At 49.5% G+C, this 18,396-nt stretch overlaps 1 protein-coding gene across 1 annotated transcript in view; it reads left to right on the forward strand.

Annotated features, from left to right (window-relative positions):
* LOC146205479 (protein big brother-like) overlaps window positions 1–15,518 on the forward strand; it is a 57,587-nt gene extending 42,069 nt beyond the window's left edge. The window contains exon 6 of the mRNA XM_084590171.1: window positions 13,505–15,518. Coding sequence (XP_084446297.1) covers window positions 13,505–13,561 — 57 coding nt within the window. The 3' untranslated portion in view covers window positions 13,562–15,518. The remainder of the gene's footprint in view (window positions 1–13,504) is intronic.
* Window positions 15,519–18,396: the final 2,878 nt, after the last annotated feature.

The raw sequence follows: 18,396 nt of genomic DNA on the forward strand, positions 1-18,396 counted from the left end.
ACCTGAGCGCGTGGCGTCGTCTCCATCACAAAGAGCCGCCCTAAACACGCACAAAGGAAAGGGGTGCGCTTGGCCCAGTTCCTCCTTTACAGCGCGTGTCGGCGAAATTTTTTCGCCAATTCTGCGTCCACCGGCGTTGCGCGCTCACGCGTTCGCACTGGTGCTCTGGGCGCCATTTTTGTTCTATTTCTTGAAATTTTTACAGTGCGATGACGCGCGCTTTGAGGGCAGCTGCGCGGCGGGCGAGCTCCAAATACCCCTCCCCTCTCTCCGCTCTCTTTGCCAAAATAGATGCTTCGGCGGCTCCCAATGTGCATCTCCGCCGATTGCAAAAAAAAAAAAAGGGGGGGGGGGGGGGGGATAAAGGCGACGCTTCCCAACGATGCCTTGGTCGGGGTATTCGTGTTCATCATTTCTGTCCCCCTTTTCGCCCGTTTTTTGGGGGATAAAGAAGAAAAAGTACGGAGGGAATTCCCCTTTCTGAAAAACCATCCGACGGGGAAGCCAGCAGTAGAGCGCAGCAAGCCGATGTGGCCGTGCATCGGGGTCACAACATTGCGCGCAACCAAACAGCGACGACAAATGTCGGTGGTATGAAAGGCTTTGCTCCCGAATCGAGTCCAGCCGATGCCCTAGGCTTGGCTGGGCGAGGGGAAGCGACAAAAGGAAGCCCATTCACGCACGCCCAAAACATGCCTTGCCGAGCAGAAGTAAATATCAGCGCTTGGAAAATCCTTTCTTCGTACGGTACTTTCTGCACGACTTCAGTGGTGTTGGCACGTATTCTTTGTTCTTCGGAAACTGAGGCGGTTGCATAAGTTTGAAGTAAAACAGCAGCACCGTTTTGATACTCACTAATGCTGAGCATTTGCTCAGTACAGGTTAGACGATATTACAGAAGTTTAGAAGCGGGGATCCCATATGGGCTCGGGGCTCCACGGAAAGCGGGTTCGAACGATGCGGGCACGAACACTTGCGACATTTAGAATTTAGGCGTTTTTTTTCTTCTAATAAGCAGCGCTATCCCTGCCCAGAAGAGAAATGCCAAAGAAGTAAACACGACGAATGCAAAAATGTTTCATTTCATATATCTATTTAATTAGCACTAAATTCCAGTATAATAACCGAAACAAACGGAACGGATAAGAAATGCTTTTAACCTGTTTTTGTTTAATTGTTTGCTGCTTCCAACACCGCCCCGGTCTGAACTCTGTCGTGACGCTGGGGCTACGTCGACCCGGCCTTCACTTGGTAGCGTGCAGAGACTCGGGGTTGAAGTAGGATTGAATCTTCGAAGTTGGTGAAATATGTACAAGCAGGTTTAATGGCACTTTGAGAAACTTATTTACAAGATTATTTACACGAAAAAGAAGGGTACATCAGCAAAATGGCAAGCGTTAAGAGTTCATAGCGAGAAGCGACTGGATGAGCCGTTTTCCCAGGGCCCAGAGCGACATTTCGTGCTCTGCAGCGTCCTTAAAAACCCCCTATGTCCAGCCCCTCTCTGAAGATGCTGACCAACCAAATCCAGGGCACGCCCCTCAGGTATCGGCATCCAATCGAACACATCACTGCACTGATGGTCTGAAGCACTGACTGGTCCGGCATTCATTCGTTGGGCGTGATCACTTGTTGGCGGGAAAAGCTTGGGAACGGCGAGGAGAGGAGGTACATTTCTATTCTTCAGCAAAGGAACCACAGGCTGATTCTGACAAGGGGTTTTACTTCTCAGAAACCCGAGTGCACGTGGCGCCGCATAGGGCTCCCAACATGGTCCCTTTTCGACAATTGCAAATCTTTCCTGCATTCCCGGGAAATCACTTAATGGCCGTATGAGTCATGCTCCTTTCTTGTCCTGCACGTCAGCGGACATGTCACTCTGTCGTCTCCTTTGGATAGGAGGCATTCATCACTGGAGGATAGCACTTCTCGACTGGAAGGGTGAACAAAAGAAAGAAAGCACTTCCTGCTATTTCCCGCAGGGGGACGTTTCTTTGTGTTTTTCCAGACGTTCTCTTGACAGGGTCAATTTGGCATTTGCAGGTTGTCCACAAAGCAAAACATGCTTACAAAACAGGATTCCTGGAAACAGGCTCACTTAGAGCCATTGGACCATCACCACATATTCACAAAACTTATCCATGCCCACAGGCGAACAATAGAGCGCGCAATTGCGGATGCTTGGTCGTAACAGCCTCCTCCCCCGCCAGAAGAGACTCGGAGGGCAGCAGCCGCAGCTGCTGCATGAAGAGACGACTTAATGGCCTGCACGTGAACGCTTGAAGCTCGCTGTTGCTTGTCGCGTTGTCTTGATTGTTGTAGGCCAAATTGCTCGAGCTGTCTGAAACTCAACCACATGTCCAAACAAGCACTCGGCTCCCGTCTGAAGAGACCAGGTTAAAAGAAAACTGCCATTGTTGTTCGAGAAAAGCCCACTCTCAAGACGTTCAGGACCCACGTATGCCTCGAAAACCAAACGTGCTGCTTTACATAGTCACATATATTCAAGCGCACGAAAAAAAAAAAAAAACCTGATTATCAATTTGGATACATGGTGAGGAACATCTCGGACCGCTTAGAAAGAGCGGCTAAGCGCGTCCGCATTCCCATTTAACTTCCCCTTTTTGTATCTTATTTCAAAATTGTACTGCTGTAAAATCAAGCTCCACCTAAGAAGGCGACTGTTCTTCGATGTCGCAGTTTGCAGCCAAGCCAGGGGACAATGGTCCGTCTCTACGGTGAATTTGGCCCCTCCAAGATAGCACTGCAATTTTTGAATGGCCCATACAATGCAAGCGCACTCTTTCTCTGACGCGCAATAAGCCCTCTCTCTAGAACTCAGCTTTCTGCTCAAGTAGAGCACGGGGTGCTCATTACCGTCGTCATCTCTCTGGCAGAGAACAGCACCTAGCCCTCGATCACTGGCATCACACTGGACCGTGAATTCTCGGTCATAGTCTGGAGCTCGCAATACCGGACGGCTAATCAGCACAGCCTTCAGGTTTACGAAGGAGGCTTCCTTTTGTTCGTCCCAGACTACATTTGTCGGTTCTGTCTTGCGGAGAGCGTCGGTCAGAGGGCTAGCCAAAGCTGAATAGTTAGGGATGTAGTGATTGTAGTATCCCGTCAGACCCAGGAATGCTCGAATTTCCGTCTTCGTGCTCGGCCGCGGGTACTCTGCTACCGCAGAAATCTTAATCTCGCTGGGTTTCCTGAAACCTTGACCTACATTGTGACCCAAGTAGTCCACGGTCGCCCTTGCCAGGCAACATTTCTCGGCCTTTACGGTTAGTCCAGCTTGACGCAAAAGGCTCAGTACAGCTCTTAGATGTACCATATGGTCCGCCCATGAGTCGGAAAAAACCGCAATGTCGTCTAAATAAGGCACCGCGAATGTTTCACACCCCTTTAAAACCCTATCCATGAGTCGGGAAAAACAAAATGGAGCATTTTTGAGCCCGAAACTCATCATTGTTGGCTGGTAGCTGCCCGTCTGAGTGACGAAAGCCGCGTATCTGCTGGCGCGTTCAGTGAGCGGTACTTGCCAGTATCCTCGAGTAAGGTCCAGCGTAGTCACATATGCCGCTCTACTGACCTGTTCTACTCTCTCCTCAATATTCGGAATAGGATACACTTGATCCCTGGTGAGAGAATTTAGCTTTCGGTAGTCTACCACAGGCCTAGGGTCTTTACCTGGAGCTTCTACTAAGATCATAGGCGAAGCATAATCGCTTTCCGAGGGTTTTATTACTCCCAATTCCAGCATGCGAGTTACTTCCCTATCCAGAATTTCTCTTTGCCTTGGAGAAAATCGGTAGCACCTTGATCGCACTGGCACGTCTGAAGTCAGCTCAATATCGTGCTCAGTCAAATCAGTACTGCCTGGCCTGTCCACGAAGCAGGCCTCAAACTCTGTTATTATCTCGCCCAGATCGGACAGCTGGGATTTCTTTAGTTCTCCTCTCTGCTCCGTCTTTTTGAGAAGCTCCTGAGCGTTGCTTCCCTTTCCGCTGAGGCAAATCAAGTTGTCCCCCATCTCCTCGGGAAGGTTTAACGTTAGATTTACCACGGCTTCCCTCTGCACATAAGGCTTCATAAGATTGCAATGATAAATGCGCACTTCTTTACGCCTACCGGGAATTTTCACTGCGTAGTTAGTGTTAGAAAGCTTTGCAACGACTTCAGCAGGTCCTTCCCACTGTACTTCGAGCTTATTCTTGGGATCATTGGCTTGCTCCATAGTTAAGTCCTCTCGGGTTCCACTTAAAAGTCTCGTGAGATTCCTAGACACTGGCGGCAAGACGTTATTCTCAAGAACGTCCTCATTCCGCGTCTCATCAAATTCACTTTCAAGTTGACTTATTTGAGATGCCTCGCTCTCAAAGTTTTCTGACCCGCTATCTTCCGCATCTACCACTGTTTTAACTGCCGTTTCCTCCGCTGTGGATTTTTCTGGAATGAGCAGTGTAGCTAGTTCTCGCGCCTTTGAACGTGTTAATGCTGGCACAACTCTGTCTCCGAAAAGGATGCCCCTCTTTCGCAGTAGCATGTCCGATTTGTTAGAGAACAAATACGGATAGCACTTAGGAAGCTTTCCTGAAACGGCAGCCTCGGTTGTTAACTTGCCGAAAGGGCCCTCGATGACCACGTTCGCGATTGGCAAGCACACACTCTGTTCCTCCACTACCTGGCGGATCCAGGCACACTGTCCTGTATAGTCGGAAGGCGACACATACGCCGGATGGACAACATCCATCGTTGCGGCCGAATCGCGCAGTACCTTGCAAGGTTTCCCGTTGACTACTAGGTCATGCAGGTAGGGTTCCAAAAGCTGCATATTTTCATCGCAGTCACTGACATACGAGAAAGCTATTCTTTCTTTCCGGCAGTTGACGGCAATGTGACCCTGCTCATTACACCTAAAGCATGTGAGCGGCTTCCTAGCCCCAAGCTTGTTCTTTGTGTTCTGCGCGTTGGTCACTTCCTCACTTTTCTCACTGCCGTCCTTTCTAGGGCGTTTGCCTGAAGAAGCCTTCCTTTCTTCGTTTGCAAATCTAGCAAAGTGCCTTTTCTGACGGTTATTCACACTCAACTTGGGCTTGCGGAGCCTATCTACTGCTGGGTTGCTGAATTGTCGGCGCGAAGCGTACTCCTCAATGAGTTCGGCAGCTTCAGTTGCCGACTTAATTTCGCCTCGGTCCTGTAACCAATTTCTTTCTTTTTCTGGGAGGCAGCTATAAAACTGCTCCAAAAGAATTCGCTCGACTACAGCGTCCCTATCACTGTAGGAATCAGTGCTCTTTAGCCACTCGCCCAAATTGACTCTTAAATTGTACAGGAATTCAGGGTAACTCTCGTCCCTGGTCTTACTAGCTTTCCGAAAACGTTGTCTGAACGCCTCGGCGCTAAGCCTATACTTTTTCAGAAGGCAAGCCTTGACCTTCTCGTAGTTGTCCGCGTCCTCCTTGCTAAGCCGCGCGACAACCTCCGCTGCCTCGCAGGGCAGAACCGTCAATAATCTCTGAGACCACGTGTCTCGCTGGAAGGACAGTTTTTCGCATGTTCGCTCAAAGTTAACCAGATACAGACCGATATCCCCTGATATCACATATGGCTGCATGTACTTTGACATCTTGAAATCTGCCTCCTTGTTGAGAAGAGGTACCGCTAGCTGGGGACAATTGCCCGACCTCTTGCTCAACTCTAGTTCTAATTTCCGGAGCTCAATTTCTTGGTCCAGCTTTTTTGCTTCTCTTTCACGCTTCTTTTCCTCTTTTTCCCACTCACGTTCGCGCTCCCTTTCCTCTTGTTCCCTCTCAAGTTCACGCTCACGCCTCTTTTCCTCTTTTTCCCGCTCTTTCTGCTGTCTGAGCTGCTCCTTTTTTTGACCGATGAGGTTCCATGCTTCACTGAGCTCCTCATCATCGGTTCCCAGATCAGTGATTGCCTTTATAATCAAGGGTTTTCGTGCCAAACCACTTGTATCAATTCCCAATTCCTCACACAATTGCAACAGTTCCGGTTTCTGCAGCTTTTGTAGGTCCATGATCGCTCCGAGTGTCGGCTACTTCCAAAACAACAGTGCAAACTACCAAACCTAAAGGCGTTTCAACACTTTTTACCAGTTCTAAAATCTAACCCTGTTCTAGAACCTGGTCCACATCAGAAGAAAAGCCAAGCACTCACCCACACATGCGATCGATGTTCCGAGCTGCTTTCTTGTTGGCCGATTGTTGCTCCTGCTTGTTGCTTGAGATGCCACCTCCGATCACTAGATGTTGTGGCTTGCAGATTCTGATCCACCTCCAATCACCAGATGTTGTGGCTTGTAGATTCAGATCCCACCTCCAGTCATCAGATGTTGTGGCTTGTAGATTCAGATCCCACCGCTGCCACCAGTTGTCGTGACGCTGGGGCTACGTCGACCCGGCCTTCACTTGGTAGCGTGCAGAGACTCGGGGTTGAAGTAGGATTGAATCTTCGAAGTTGGTGAAATATGTACAAGCAGGTTTAATGGCACTTTGAGAAACTTATTTACAAGATTATTTACACGAAAAAGAAGGGTACATCAGCAAAATGGCAAGCGTTAAGAGTTCATAGCGAGAAGCGACTGGATGAGCCGTTTTCCCAGGGCCCAGAGCGACATTTCGTGCTCTGCAGCGTCCTTAAAAACCCCCTATGTCCAGCCCCTCTCTGAAGATGCTGACCAACCAAATCCAGGGCACGCCCCTCAGGTATCGGCATCCAATCGAACACATCACTGCACTGATGGTCTGAAGCACTGACTGGTCCGGCATTCATTCGTTGGGCGTGATCACTTGTTGGCGGGAAAAGCTTGGGAACGGCGAGGAGAGGAGGTACATTTCTATTCTTCAGCAAAGGAACCACAGGCTGATTCTGACAAGGGGTTTTACTTCTCAGAAACCCGAGTGCACGTGGCGCCGCATAGGGCTCCCAACATGGTCCCTTTTCGACAATTGCAAATCTTTCCTACATTCCCGGGAAATCACTTAATGGCCGTATGAGTCATGCTCCTTTCTTGTCCTGCACGTCAGCGGACATGTCACTCTGTCGTCTCCTTTGGATAGGAGGCATTCATCACTGGAGGATAGCACTTCTCGACTGGAAGGGTGAACAAAAGAAAGAAAGCACTTCCTGCTATTTCCCGCAGGGGGACGTTTCTTTGTGTTTTTCCAGACGTTCTCTTGACAGGGTCAATTTGGCATTTGCAGGTTGTCCACAAAGCAAAACATGCTTACAAAACAGGATTCCTGGAAACAGGCTCACTTAGAGCCATTGGACCATCACCACATATTCACAAAACTTATCCATGCCCACAGGCGAACAATAGAGCGCGCAATTGCGGATGCTTGGTCGTAACAACTCGCAATGATAATGCTCGTAATTATTTTTGTTCTTGATAATGTCTGCATGAAGAAACATCTGTAGTTGCAGTTGCGTGCATTCGGAAGCAATCTGAAGATTTGTCGCGTTTTATCGCTAAATGAACTTTTGTGTCACGGGCATCCCTGACGAAAAAAAAAAAAAAGAAAAACGAATCGACCGCGTTTAGCCTGCCGTGCTGAGGCGACCGGTGACCGCTATTTCGAAAAAGAAAAAAAAAAAAGAATAGAGAAAGGAAACAGCGCTCCCCTCTACAGTTGTCCCAAGACTCAAACTTTTTGGGGGCGCCAAGCGATTGGGGTAACATACGCTAACCTACTCTGTTCCAGTACAGTCACCAAAGAAAAGAGGACCTAATTTACAAGATCGCAATCCAGCCTCTTTCGGCTATGAAATGCGTACTCCCGATATACATTCGGTCAAATATATAGCTATATATACTTAACTAATAGTGATTTTCTCTGCTAGTTTAAACGTGAATGGAATGACTGTTGTACTTTCCAAAGAAAAAGGTGGAACTATCTTTCCATTTACAGCAATAATTGCTTGAAAAATAGTTGGATATTGGATATTGCACAAGTAATTCAGGGACTATATTTGCTGTGTTCCTGCAGCCTTGATTGGATGAGAGAGACTACAGGGCTGCAATCTTGCGCCTTACGATGGAGCACAAAAAAGGCAGTTATCGCGCAAGCTAAAGACTTGACCGGCTGTATACGTGCCGTTATAAGCAGCACAGAAAATCAAAGGAGGATAAAAAGAAGCCCTAAATGTCGAATTCTCGTGCCACAGCATTCAGAACTTTGTATGCCTCCGAAGCCCTGGGTATACACTATACCAAGTGTCCTAGATAAAGGGAACCGAACTTTCCAAAAAGGCCTTTCCTTTTGGAATCATGCATCTGAGGGCTGGTGAGAGTGTACGGCGTAATCTGCAGTACTTTTCGTCTTCTTGAAACTTTTCGTAGATAATAATTAGCCGACATTTTAGTTATCAGCTTTAGGCACAAAGTATCAATTCAGAAGATATAGACCGTCATGAAAGACAGCTGGTTGCGATGTCTACACCCGCCGAGGAAATCATTTCGGTGTGCATATGGTTGGTGCCGCGCAGCTCTACAACTGACTCTTGCGCGGGCAAAACACCCCGACCAACGTTTTGCCATGAACAGAAACACAAAGGAGCCCGTTGGCTTAATCCGCGCAGTTCCTCTCGCGTAGCTGAGCTGTGTGCGGCGGGTGTCATCGCTTCGTGTATGCGTATGCAAACGAGCGCGTCTTTTGTTTGCAACCCTTCCGGTATAACCCAAGCACGCCTGGAAACCGCGGCGCCAGTAATCCTGCTCATACTCCGCCTCATACTCCGCGCATCTGCCCTTTGTTTTGACGCGCGACGCTAATCCGAGGCCTCTCAACCCTTCCGGGCGGCCAGATGGATCTGCCCAAGACGCCCCTGGATTAGCGCCCCCGCCGAGAAGCCGCTGGCTCCTAAGCGGACGTCACGCTGGGCGCGCCGGGACTGCTCCGCGGGAGGCCAAGGCGCACGTGCGTGAACGGTTCTTTCTCTTCGCGCCTCACGTTAAGGAGGCGCGACGGGAGGCCGCCCAATTGAGAGCGATGCTTGGCAATCACATGACTCTGTTTCGTGAGCCTCGCGCACGGGCCTTCAGTGAACGAACACTGGCGCTTTTTTAAAGCCGCTTTTCGGCGTTAGTCTGGGGAACGAGCCTGAATTCGATACCGAAATACGCTAGTGGCCCTATTCTTACACGATTTTTGGCAATTCCGATGGGAGGCTCGCACGTTCTCACTTAGACGACGTACCACTCCGTAGTGGCGCAGTGGTTAGGGCGCTCAACCGTTGTGCTCAAGAATGCGGGATAAAATACCGGTCCCGACGGCCGCTTTTCGATGGAGGCGGAAAGCAAGACGGTCGTGTGCTGTGCGATGTCAGTGCACGTTAAAGAACCGTGGTCGAAATTTCCGGAGCCCTCCACTACGGCGTCTCGCAAAGCCAGAGTCACTTTGGGACGTTGAACCCGTGAACCAAACCAAACACTTAGATGACACGAGAAGCAAGCTCACCATGTTTGCAAGGCATGCTGCTTGCATTGAACTTCAAAATACTGTATCACAAGCAGAACATGATAAGCAGAACCTTCGCTGATTTGAGCGTTATTCCGCAGATAGAGCGGAACTCGTGCATTTACTACTGGTGCAGTAAATCAGCGAAACAGTTTAATGTACTCAGTGGAACATCACAGGGACCGGCGGGCCGAACCGTTAGTTATTCATAAATGTGTGTTGGCTTGCACGTCCCGGTTGCATTTTAGCGGTGCTTGTCTTTCGAAGACACGTTGCGCTTTGCACACCGCTGAATGAAATCGGGTCCTGACTTCGAAGTAGAGATCAGCTGCGTAAACTGCCGCTTTTAAGTTTAGCACTGCATTATACAGACTGCTTACTGTACGCAACTTTAAAGTAGCCCAACTTTCACTCGCAGAACGGGCAAACTGAACAGTAGCAGCCCCTTGCAGTTACATTGCTCTAGACGACACGAATAACGAGCATGAATATTCGGAAGTTGTATAGCAGATGAAATAAGAGCGATGAAGAACCACGCAAAACACTAGGAACGAAAGTGAACTGGCGCTCGAATGATATCCCTGACTCCCTGAATGATATCCCTGCGTCACTTCCGCGCGAGCCCCAGCAGAGAAGCTCGCGCGGGAAGAGGGGTCACAATGCGTCCGCCGCTTCTCCATTAGGCGCGCGGGGCGCCCAACAATGCAGTTCGATCATCTCACGCATAAAGCAGGAGTCATTCCCATCTAAAAAAGAGAGAGGCTCCGTTATGTAGGTTAAGAGACAAGGCACATCCTCGTGTGTGCGGAACCCTGTAGACCATAGCGCTCTTGCTACCGCGGCGGATTTTAGAGCATAAAGCCTAGATCGCGCACGATGTGTGTCCATTGTGCCCGGCGCCTGGAAGCAGCGATCCGTACGATGGAATCGATAGCCTATGTTGCTCGGACTGCGCCAATACCCGCCAAAAACCGATCCCGTATGAAACATCTGCGGCATCAAACGACGTATAGCTATAATTGCTGCAGATAGACTTTTGGTTCGAGAAGCACTTAGGGCAGCTTCCGTTATTCCCCCTATTGCGGCGCTTGCATTTTGAAAGTTAAAAGAGGAGGGAACAGATAGCCTTAGTAACTGCCTTACATGCAGCTGCAACACATGCAGCGTAAAACCGTAAGATGAGTCATATGGAATTCAGTAAGCAAAACAAGACCGTTCTGCGCAGTGGGAGGTAAATGTTATCGCGCGCTAACGTACAAATTGCTTCTTCGAGTTTCCGATGCCTGTAACAGCGGAGACCAGAGTTGGATGTCACACTCGTCTTTGGTTGCCGCTCAGCGCCGAGGACGCAAGGTCGCGCCCTCTCGGGAACGTCTCGGTGGCGTGTATCTTGGGCGAAGGGTGGAGGCACGGAGAGTGGGAGAGCAGTGGCGGTGGCTGTGGCAGTCCTTGAGCGCGGGCCGCTGCAAAGTGCACGGCAAACAGCGGCCTCATCGATCGCCGCGGCAGCGCGTGCGTGTGTACACAGCGGGAGCGTCCCCGTTTCCCCGGCGCTCACAGCCTTCCTCGCACGAGTGCCGCCAGCGAGCCTGGGCCGTGCTCGGGGCCAGGCCGCACCTGGCGGCGACCCGAGGCCTACGCCGCCGTCGACAACGAGGGACGGCCACCGTAGAAGGGGGGCGGGCATGGCGCGCTTCTTCCTCCACATATGTTTCATAGCGCGTCGACAAAAGGCGGATTACCGCATTAGCGTCCATTATACGGGGGGATAATCCTCGGCGGCGCACAAGCTAGTTCGCTCCGCTGGGGTCAGCTCGGCCCGTGAGTGGGGTGAGAGGAGGGCGTTTATTTTACGGCGCATATAAATATTTTCCCTGGCTGAATGAGGCGACCCTGACAGCCGGCGTTTTTCCGGGGACCCGTGGATTAGAGAGGCGATATTGGCGCGCTGACTTGTGATTTCTCGCTTGAGAGCGCGCGCTGAAAGCTGCCGTCGCGACTCAAAAGGAGATGAGGGGATAAGCGACGGCGACTATGTTGCCTTTTGCCTCGACTCTCGGCCGCGCTGGACGCGAGAGAGAAAGGATGTAGCCGCGCCCGAGACGCAATGAATACCTGAGGACGTTCGTCACGCTCCGCCTAAATAGCGCCGAGAAACTTTGTTGCTGTCCAAGTGCAAAGTCGAGTTCCCCAGGCATGATTAGGCAGCTAAAATGCTTGGTCTGGGAGCGTGCCTTGCACAATGAATGAACAAAAGGAACACGTGTCTTCTTTGCTTCTGCCGTTCAGGAAGTATTATCCGGCCCTGGCTTTCAAAGCAGTTAAAGTCTGGAGCGACGTCGGCTTGACGCGCGGACTGGTCCGTTCACTGGGCCCTGCAGTTCCCACAGGCTGGACAGTGGTGGACAGTGGTCAAAAGATGCGCCCGCTCAGCCGGGCGAGCCGCCCACGCGACCCCGGGATGGCCGCCGTCGGCGGCATCGCGACTCGCCGCCGTGCAGAACAGCACGGCGAGCCAGCGGGCGTGCTCCGGACCAGCGACGCGGCGGCGTGCGAACTGCGCCGCGCGCGGCCCGAGAACAAAACGTCGCGGGAACCTAGAGAGCTCTCGAGCGAAACTGGGGGGAGAAAATAGAGGAATCGTACCAAACTCGCTGCTCTAAAGTGAAAACAAATAAAAAAAAAAGCGTACGAAAAGACAGAAAGACGAAAAAAATACCCCTAACAGTTGCGGCGTGAGATATTTTTTTTTTTTTTTTTTTGGATCGAGTATCGAAAGAGAGCTCTCTTGGAAAAGCCCTCGCTCTGCGTCTGTGGGGCCACGTGCGAGCGCAAGCGTGGTGACCGGCTGGCCAACCGTGCGCGGCCTGTGCATGCGGGCAAAAATAAACTCGCAAACATTGCTGGTCTGCCCGAAGTGATGTTTGCAGTCTCGAAACAAGTCTCATCGTTCATGTACACGGACATCGGAAGTGAAGTACTCCATGCTTGGCAATGCGGCATAGATTTTTTTTTTTTTTATCCCATGTTGCCCATTTAATCGCGTTTTCTTTGATTTAGAACTTGATAATAGAACATTAGAACTGTTGTGTTCGTTTCGTAGTACCCCATCATGCCTTGATTTTGTCATATGCTGCGATTAGGAATTGATGTTCGGCTTCTTTAGGCCCATATATGGCATAAGTGTAGTTTGCGCCTACGTATATTTTTATTTTCTTATCCTGGTGGACGGACGCTGTCCAATGTGCACCGACTTCCTTCTGAGAGCTGTATTGCTGCCAGGTGCGAGGTTGAAGCGGGGAATCTTATATAGGAGCGGCGGAAGCCGGGTTTCACGCTTTCTGGGACGATAACAGGATCGGCGCGTCCATGAAAAGATGCGCTTGTAGGATTCCGCCGTCGGGCTGGTTTGTTCCGGGGGTGCCTCAGTTCAGCGCGCCGCCATAGTGTGCTGGGTGGAAAAAGACGAAGGGAATCTTGCTCCCGTTCAGCGGCGACCGTCCTTGTCGCTCGAGTTTGAATGCGACGTGAACACTATGCAAACCGCCGAACATCTGCTTTTGCTGGGACCGATAAAGCGTTGTTCAGCTCTTGTTCAGGTGGTTTACTCTCTGTCGGTGATGCCACTGGCTGGTCACGTCACTAACCATGGAAACAGTTAATGTTGTCCTATTTACGCTTCTGTAATCAAGTGCCATGGCCACTAATTACGCAAAACATAATTTCACCTATCTCTTAGCGGTCTGTAATATAGGCAACTGGTTTGCTTCACATGTTTTTCTTCCTGTCATTGGCTTTTCCGATTGGTTTTCCAATCGGCGACCCAACCGAGGAGCGTGTTTTAATGGGTAATTCAGATTCAGATCGCGAGTTCTGATTGAAACGCAACGGATATCCTGCTTCTTCACTGATCCTGATAACTGCTTCGGATTGCCCGTTTTAATAAGCCACAACTGCCAGCGCTTCTGTGTTTATTGCTTTTGTAAACATGATGTTTTCTCTCTTTCGCTATGCAGGCGAGGCGAAAACATCAGGAACTGAGCCCCGATCGTGGTGGATCTGCGAGCAACTGAAATCATGAAAGGATGAAGCATCCGCACCGATCCATCGGACAGCTGGTTTCCTGGCCAAGACCGGCTCGAGATGAATGCAAGCGAGGCTGGATCCACGCATTGCGACGCCGGCTGCGACGGACTGCCAGAGCCGCCACTTTACGTTTTGAACTTGGTCGCAAGCGTTCCTCACTGTCCGATTCGCTCTGGCGGATACTGAGGCGGCATACAAAGAAAAGACGTTGCATGCGGAACGCTCATACGAGCTTTGTGATAATTATTTCTACGCGAGCTGTTTGGATGGGGAGGCCGTTCCTGCTTGTGTTCGGCGCCTGTGATCTTTGTTTTCACCCACCGCAGAGGACACATTCCTGCCGCGGATGTAGTTGAGAGTAATTAATTACTCACGACCACAGTGAGGTTGCCACTTCCTGAAAAAACTTGACTTGATCCAACAGAACGAAAGAAGAACGAAAAAAAAATTATTCAACCTCGACACCTTTTTTTTCTTTCCCATCATTAGGGTGGATGCGCGAAATGTGGAGACCTTGCGCTGCAATTTCATCCGCGTGTGTATGCCGTTGTCCTGGCTTTCTGTAGATGCTTGGCCACTGTCAGTTGCGCTCACACGCGTCCATGTCGAATGAGGGGCCTTATTTGTGGGCGGCAGCGAAGCCCGCGCCTGGTGCTCACCTCGTAACTCGCGCTCGAGCTCCGAGCGGCCGCGAGCGAACCGAGCGCGTCGCCGCGAGGCTGGCTGCATCCTCACGTGGCCGACTGAGGCCTTGGTTTCGCTGCTCGCAGTTATATGCATGTACAATAGTGTATTTATATTCAACAGCGTTTACGCTTTCCGTTCGGTAGGTACGATTCTCCTGCAATGTGCAAGGCCCTGGGCATCGCTGTCCTTGTAGGCCCTCGATTGGCTGTTCGAGGCAAGCAGGCCTATTTTTACAACACTCATTCGCGTTTTCCGCATTTGCTTACATTTTTCAGCTTCAGTACATCATCCATAAAATACTGCTGCCGATGTCGGCATCTTGCCCTCGACCTCGTCGGTTCTCTATGGATGGGAGCGGTCTTCATTCACAAATAAAACAAAAATTAATAATAAATTTTAAACTGCGAGTCTCGATCATCCTTATACCTGCGTATAACCGGAAAAGACATTTTTGTTGCTGTTGTTTCTTGTAGATATTGTGAATATGTCAGTCTGCTCAGCTGTGTCATCGCCTCGCTTCCTGCGTGCTTCTCCTCATGCGCTGTTCAGATGATGATGATGCTCCGCAGCGGCGTATACTGTATAGTCACGGAGCGCCTGTGTCCCTCACCCAAATGTTCGTCGCTCTTTCCTTGGTTCACGCGGCACAACCACCGCGATATTGCGCCGCTCTCTGTTCAATGCCCTGCCGAAGTAAACAGTCAGTGCATCCTTTTTTGTTGTTGTTGTTGCTCTTGTTAATGCGGATACTGTATCCCACTTACGTGGTTCTGCTGTGTTTTTCGTCTTTCCTATAATCCGGACACAGTCTTCCTTACAGACTGATTGAATTGTGTTGCAACGGCTGCTGGCACCAGAAAAGCGATTGAGTTTGGAAAGCTGTATACCACGAATCTATACACCTTACGCTGCTTGAGTTTGGAAACTTGTTGTTGCAACATTTCTATACTGTGAGGTCTCATCAGAACGGGAGGTTATGGCGTCGTGGCAGACGAAACAATCTGTGATGAAGTGTGATCGAGTAAAAATTTTCCCGCAGGCCTCCTTATTCCTCTGTCGATAAAGTATGTTCTTGCTTCCTCACCTCTGACTGCGATGCACTGTGCTGTTGTATTCATCTCCCCTCATGTGCTTTTCTCACAATGGTGGCTGAAGCAATCCTCTCATGTGAACGGAACAACCAAGGACTGAGTCTAGTCGGGGTACTGTGTGTAATGCTATAGCTGTACATGCGACAAATTGTATAAAACCTATATATAAACAAATCTCTCACTGTGTTCATTTCCTTAATGCCAATATCGCTTCGGCGATATCCCGTTGGCTGTAGGTGACTCACACCCAGCTTCCACATAATAGTAAATACTGCATGAGCATTGCAAAATATATTGCAAAGCAGCGTTTTTTTTTCTTTTTTCTTTTTTTTGCTGAACTGTTGAATTCATCGTACCGTTATTATGCAATAAATATTTAATGCAGCTTGACAACATGCCATCCAGCAGGGTTGAAACTGCAGAAGCTCCGTGCAGGATGGCGCTTTTCCGTCCCATAATATTACGGTTTGAAAGTTCCTGGGTTGAAATCTCAACGCTTTTCGCATATAATCTCAGTTTATGGAATTTCATGGCAGTCTCGCATGTGGTCAGCGATCACGACAGCTACCAGCCAAGAAACCTGGCAACCGCAAATCAATGTAATGTACTTACGGGAAGCTTTGAGAGTCTAGGCCCGGCGGGTTAGGAAGGTCTCTAGTATTCCTCTTGCAAACTGATGGCGGGAGACCACACCGCTGGTAATCGTCGCGTGGCACAGCATTGCCGAGCAAGTGACTTAAGGTTTGTCACGCCTTGAGAGTAAATATTTACTATATACACTGTAAGAAGGAAGAAAACGAACGATCAGCATGCACCACAGACACAAAAATAACGCGCGCAACGTGGCCACATGGTTTCATCTCGGCTAACAGGCATGCGCTTAACACGTTTACTAAAGCACAGTCTGTGCCAAAAGTGTAGAATCCAAGAGGTCTGCTTCTGAGCCACTTCGTGCGGCTCGTAATGCACTCCCAGTGTTCGGAATCTTTTGATGATAAGATTTTTTGTCTTACTGCAATGGGGAGGACTTCCATTAATGCTAAATCAGCGCCACTACGCCGAAGGTAGAGAGATGCGCGAGCAAGTCATCAAACAATATAAAACCGCATATTTTCAGCCGATTTATCTTGACAAGCATTTTGACTGACAAGTTAAGTGACGACGTTGAACTGGGTTCCATCCCTGCCGACTTGTGCAAGCATAAATCCGCCTCGGTCGTTGTTGGCCTTGTCCTTCGTCGCGCGTCAGGTAAACGGAAGCTGTGGCTATAGGTGGATGCGCCTAAACGGAGCTTTACAGTGAATGCTGCAGGCCTTTGAAACTGAATCACATGGATTGAGGGATTACACTAAAGGCACAATTTAGTGATGCCAATGCAATCTGTATTACGTCGAGAGCTGGGCTTTATTACCTTACGATTACGTTCATAAATGCGTCAGGACAAAACAGAAACCTTCAAATATATACACGAAGGTGACCACGCTTTATTCGTCTATCACGGTCTTCAAACGATCCAGGAGACAAAAGAAAATTATCTGAGCGTAGTCTCTGGAAACTAAACGTGATCAGATTACAAAACAGTAATAATACTTGCGATCAAGCAACCTACCATCAGTGTCAAAAGAAACCCGAACGGGATAGATGTAACGCGGCGCTAAAGCTGTACTATGCTCTCGGGATATTCAAGGAGGGTTACTTACTACTAAGCGAGTGAAAATAAACTTCAGCGTTTAATATATATCTAAAGAAAAAAAAAAGACTGTTTACATAGGTCGCCAACAATAACTGCTTGAGCACATAGCACTGACTGAATATGGCGATAATTCGCAACGACATGTCGCGCGATTAGCTATAAGGACCGCAAACCGCACTTATCGCGACGCTCGAGTTGTGGGTTTGCAGAAAACTACCTTGATCACTTGAAAGCAGCTCGGGAGACTAGCCAATCGTATAGAGGGCCTTGCAAGGTACCTAAAGTCCGTTCTGGCTAGTTTGCAGAGCAACACTGAAAACGCGCCGCTCCTTCACTGAGTCCTGTCGCTTCGTGCGCCAGCTTTATAAGCATTCACCTTCATGGGGATAAGATTGCGTCGCCATCGCGCGACGCAGCAGCGCCAGGAGCGTCGGGGCAAGAAACTTCCATAGAAGCCAATTGTGCCCCATTTGAGACGCTAGCGCCAATTTATTTCCTATAGCGGCCGGAGGAAAGCCTATTGAAGTGTATAATTAACGCGATAATTAACCATTAACGGAGAAAAAAGAGTGCATCCCGATGCTGACGATTTAAAACACATACCGTGGTTTAGAGAACACGGCCACCGCCGCCTCATATCGCGCGCTGCATGAGTGAACAGGGAGTCATTCCTTGATAAGCATCAGTTTCTTGCAGTTGCCAGGTGCGCTAGCCGGAGTCCCCTACCCTTGGCATCACTACATGTGGTTGCCGCTTAACTGAAACGTGCCGCAGTGGAAGCGGACGGAAAGCTTTGTGGAATGCGATACTCGTCTCGACGGCAATAAAGCCTCGCATTCGCAGTTCAATGCAAATGCGACGTAGATAGATACCGGTCGTGCAGGCGCATGCATCCGCAGTACAAGCCGCCACTTGCCGCTAGACCAAGCTTCGGGAGGCTTACAGCGAGCACAACGAATTAAGTGTGGAAAATTTGAAGTCCGCGTTGCACGATAACCGACGTTGCACGGAGTCGCTTGCAAAAGGCAACACAATAATGCTGAACCCATAGAGTAATTAATATACTGAACTCTATGCTGAACCGGAGCCTCCGCGTGCAAAATGTTTCGAGCTGAAGAGAGAGGACGCTAAAGACAAGTTGAAATATTATTAAAAATGTGACATGCCCTTTCTTGAATAAAGAGCCTAAACTGCATTCATATATACGCTCAAAAGCATTTGGTTTCGGGATACACAAAGGTTGTTTTTAGGTAATTTCGCATCACAACCGCGTCCTCTTAATCGCTCGTTTAATTGAGGACGCCGACAGTGCGTTTCGGCACGCGTTTGGTCCCTCGAGGCCAGTTGTGTT

The sequence above is a fragment of the Amblyomma maculatum genome, chromosome 1, assembly GCF_055883805.1.
Source record: "Amblyomma maculatum isolate TAMU_Amacu chromosome 1, ASM5588380v1, whole genome shotgun sequence".
Lineage (NCBI taxonomy): Eukaryota > Metazoa > Arthropoda > Arachnida > Ixodida > Ixodidae > Amblyomma > Amblyomma maculatum.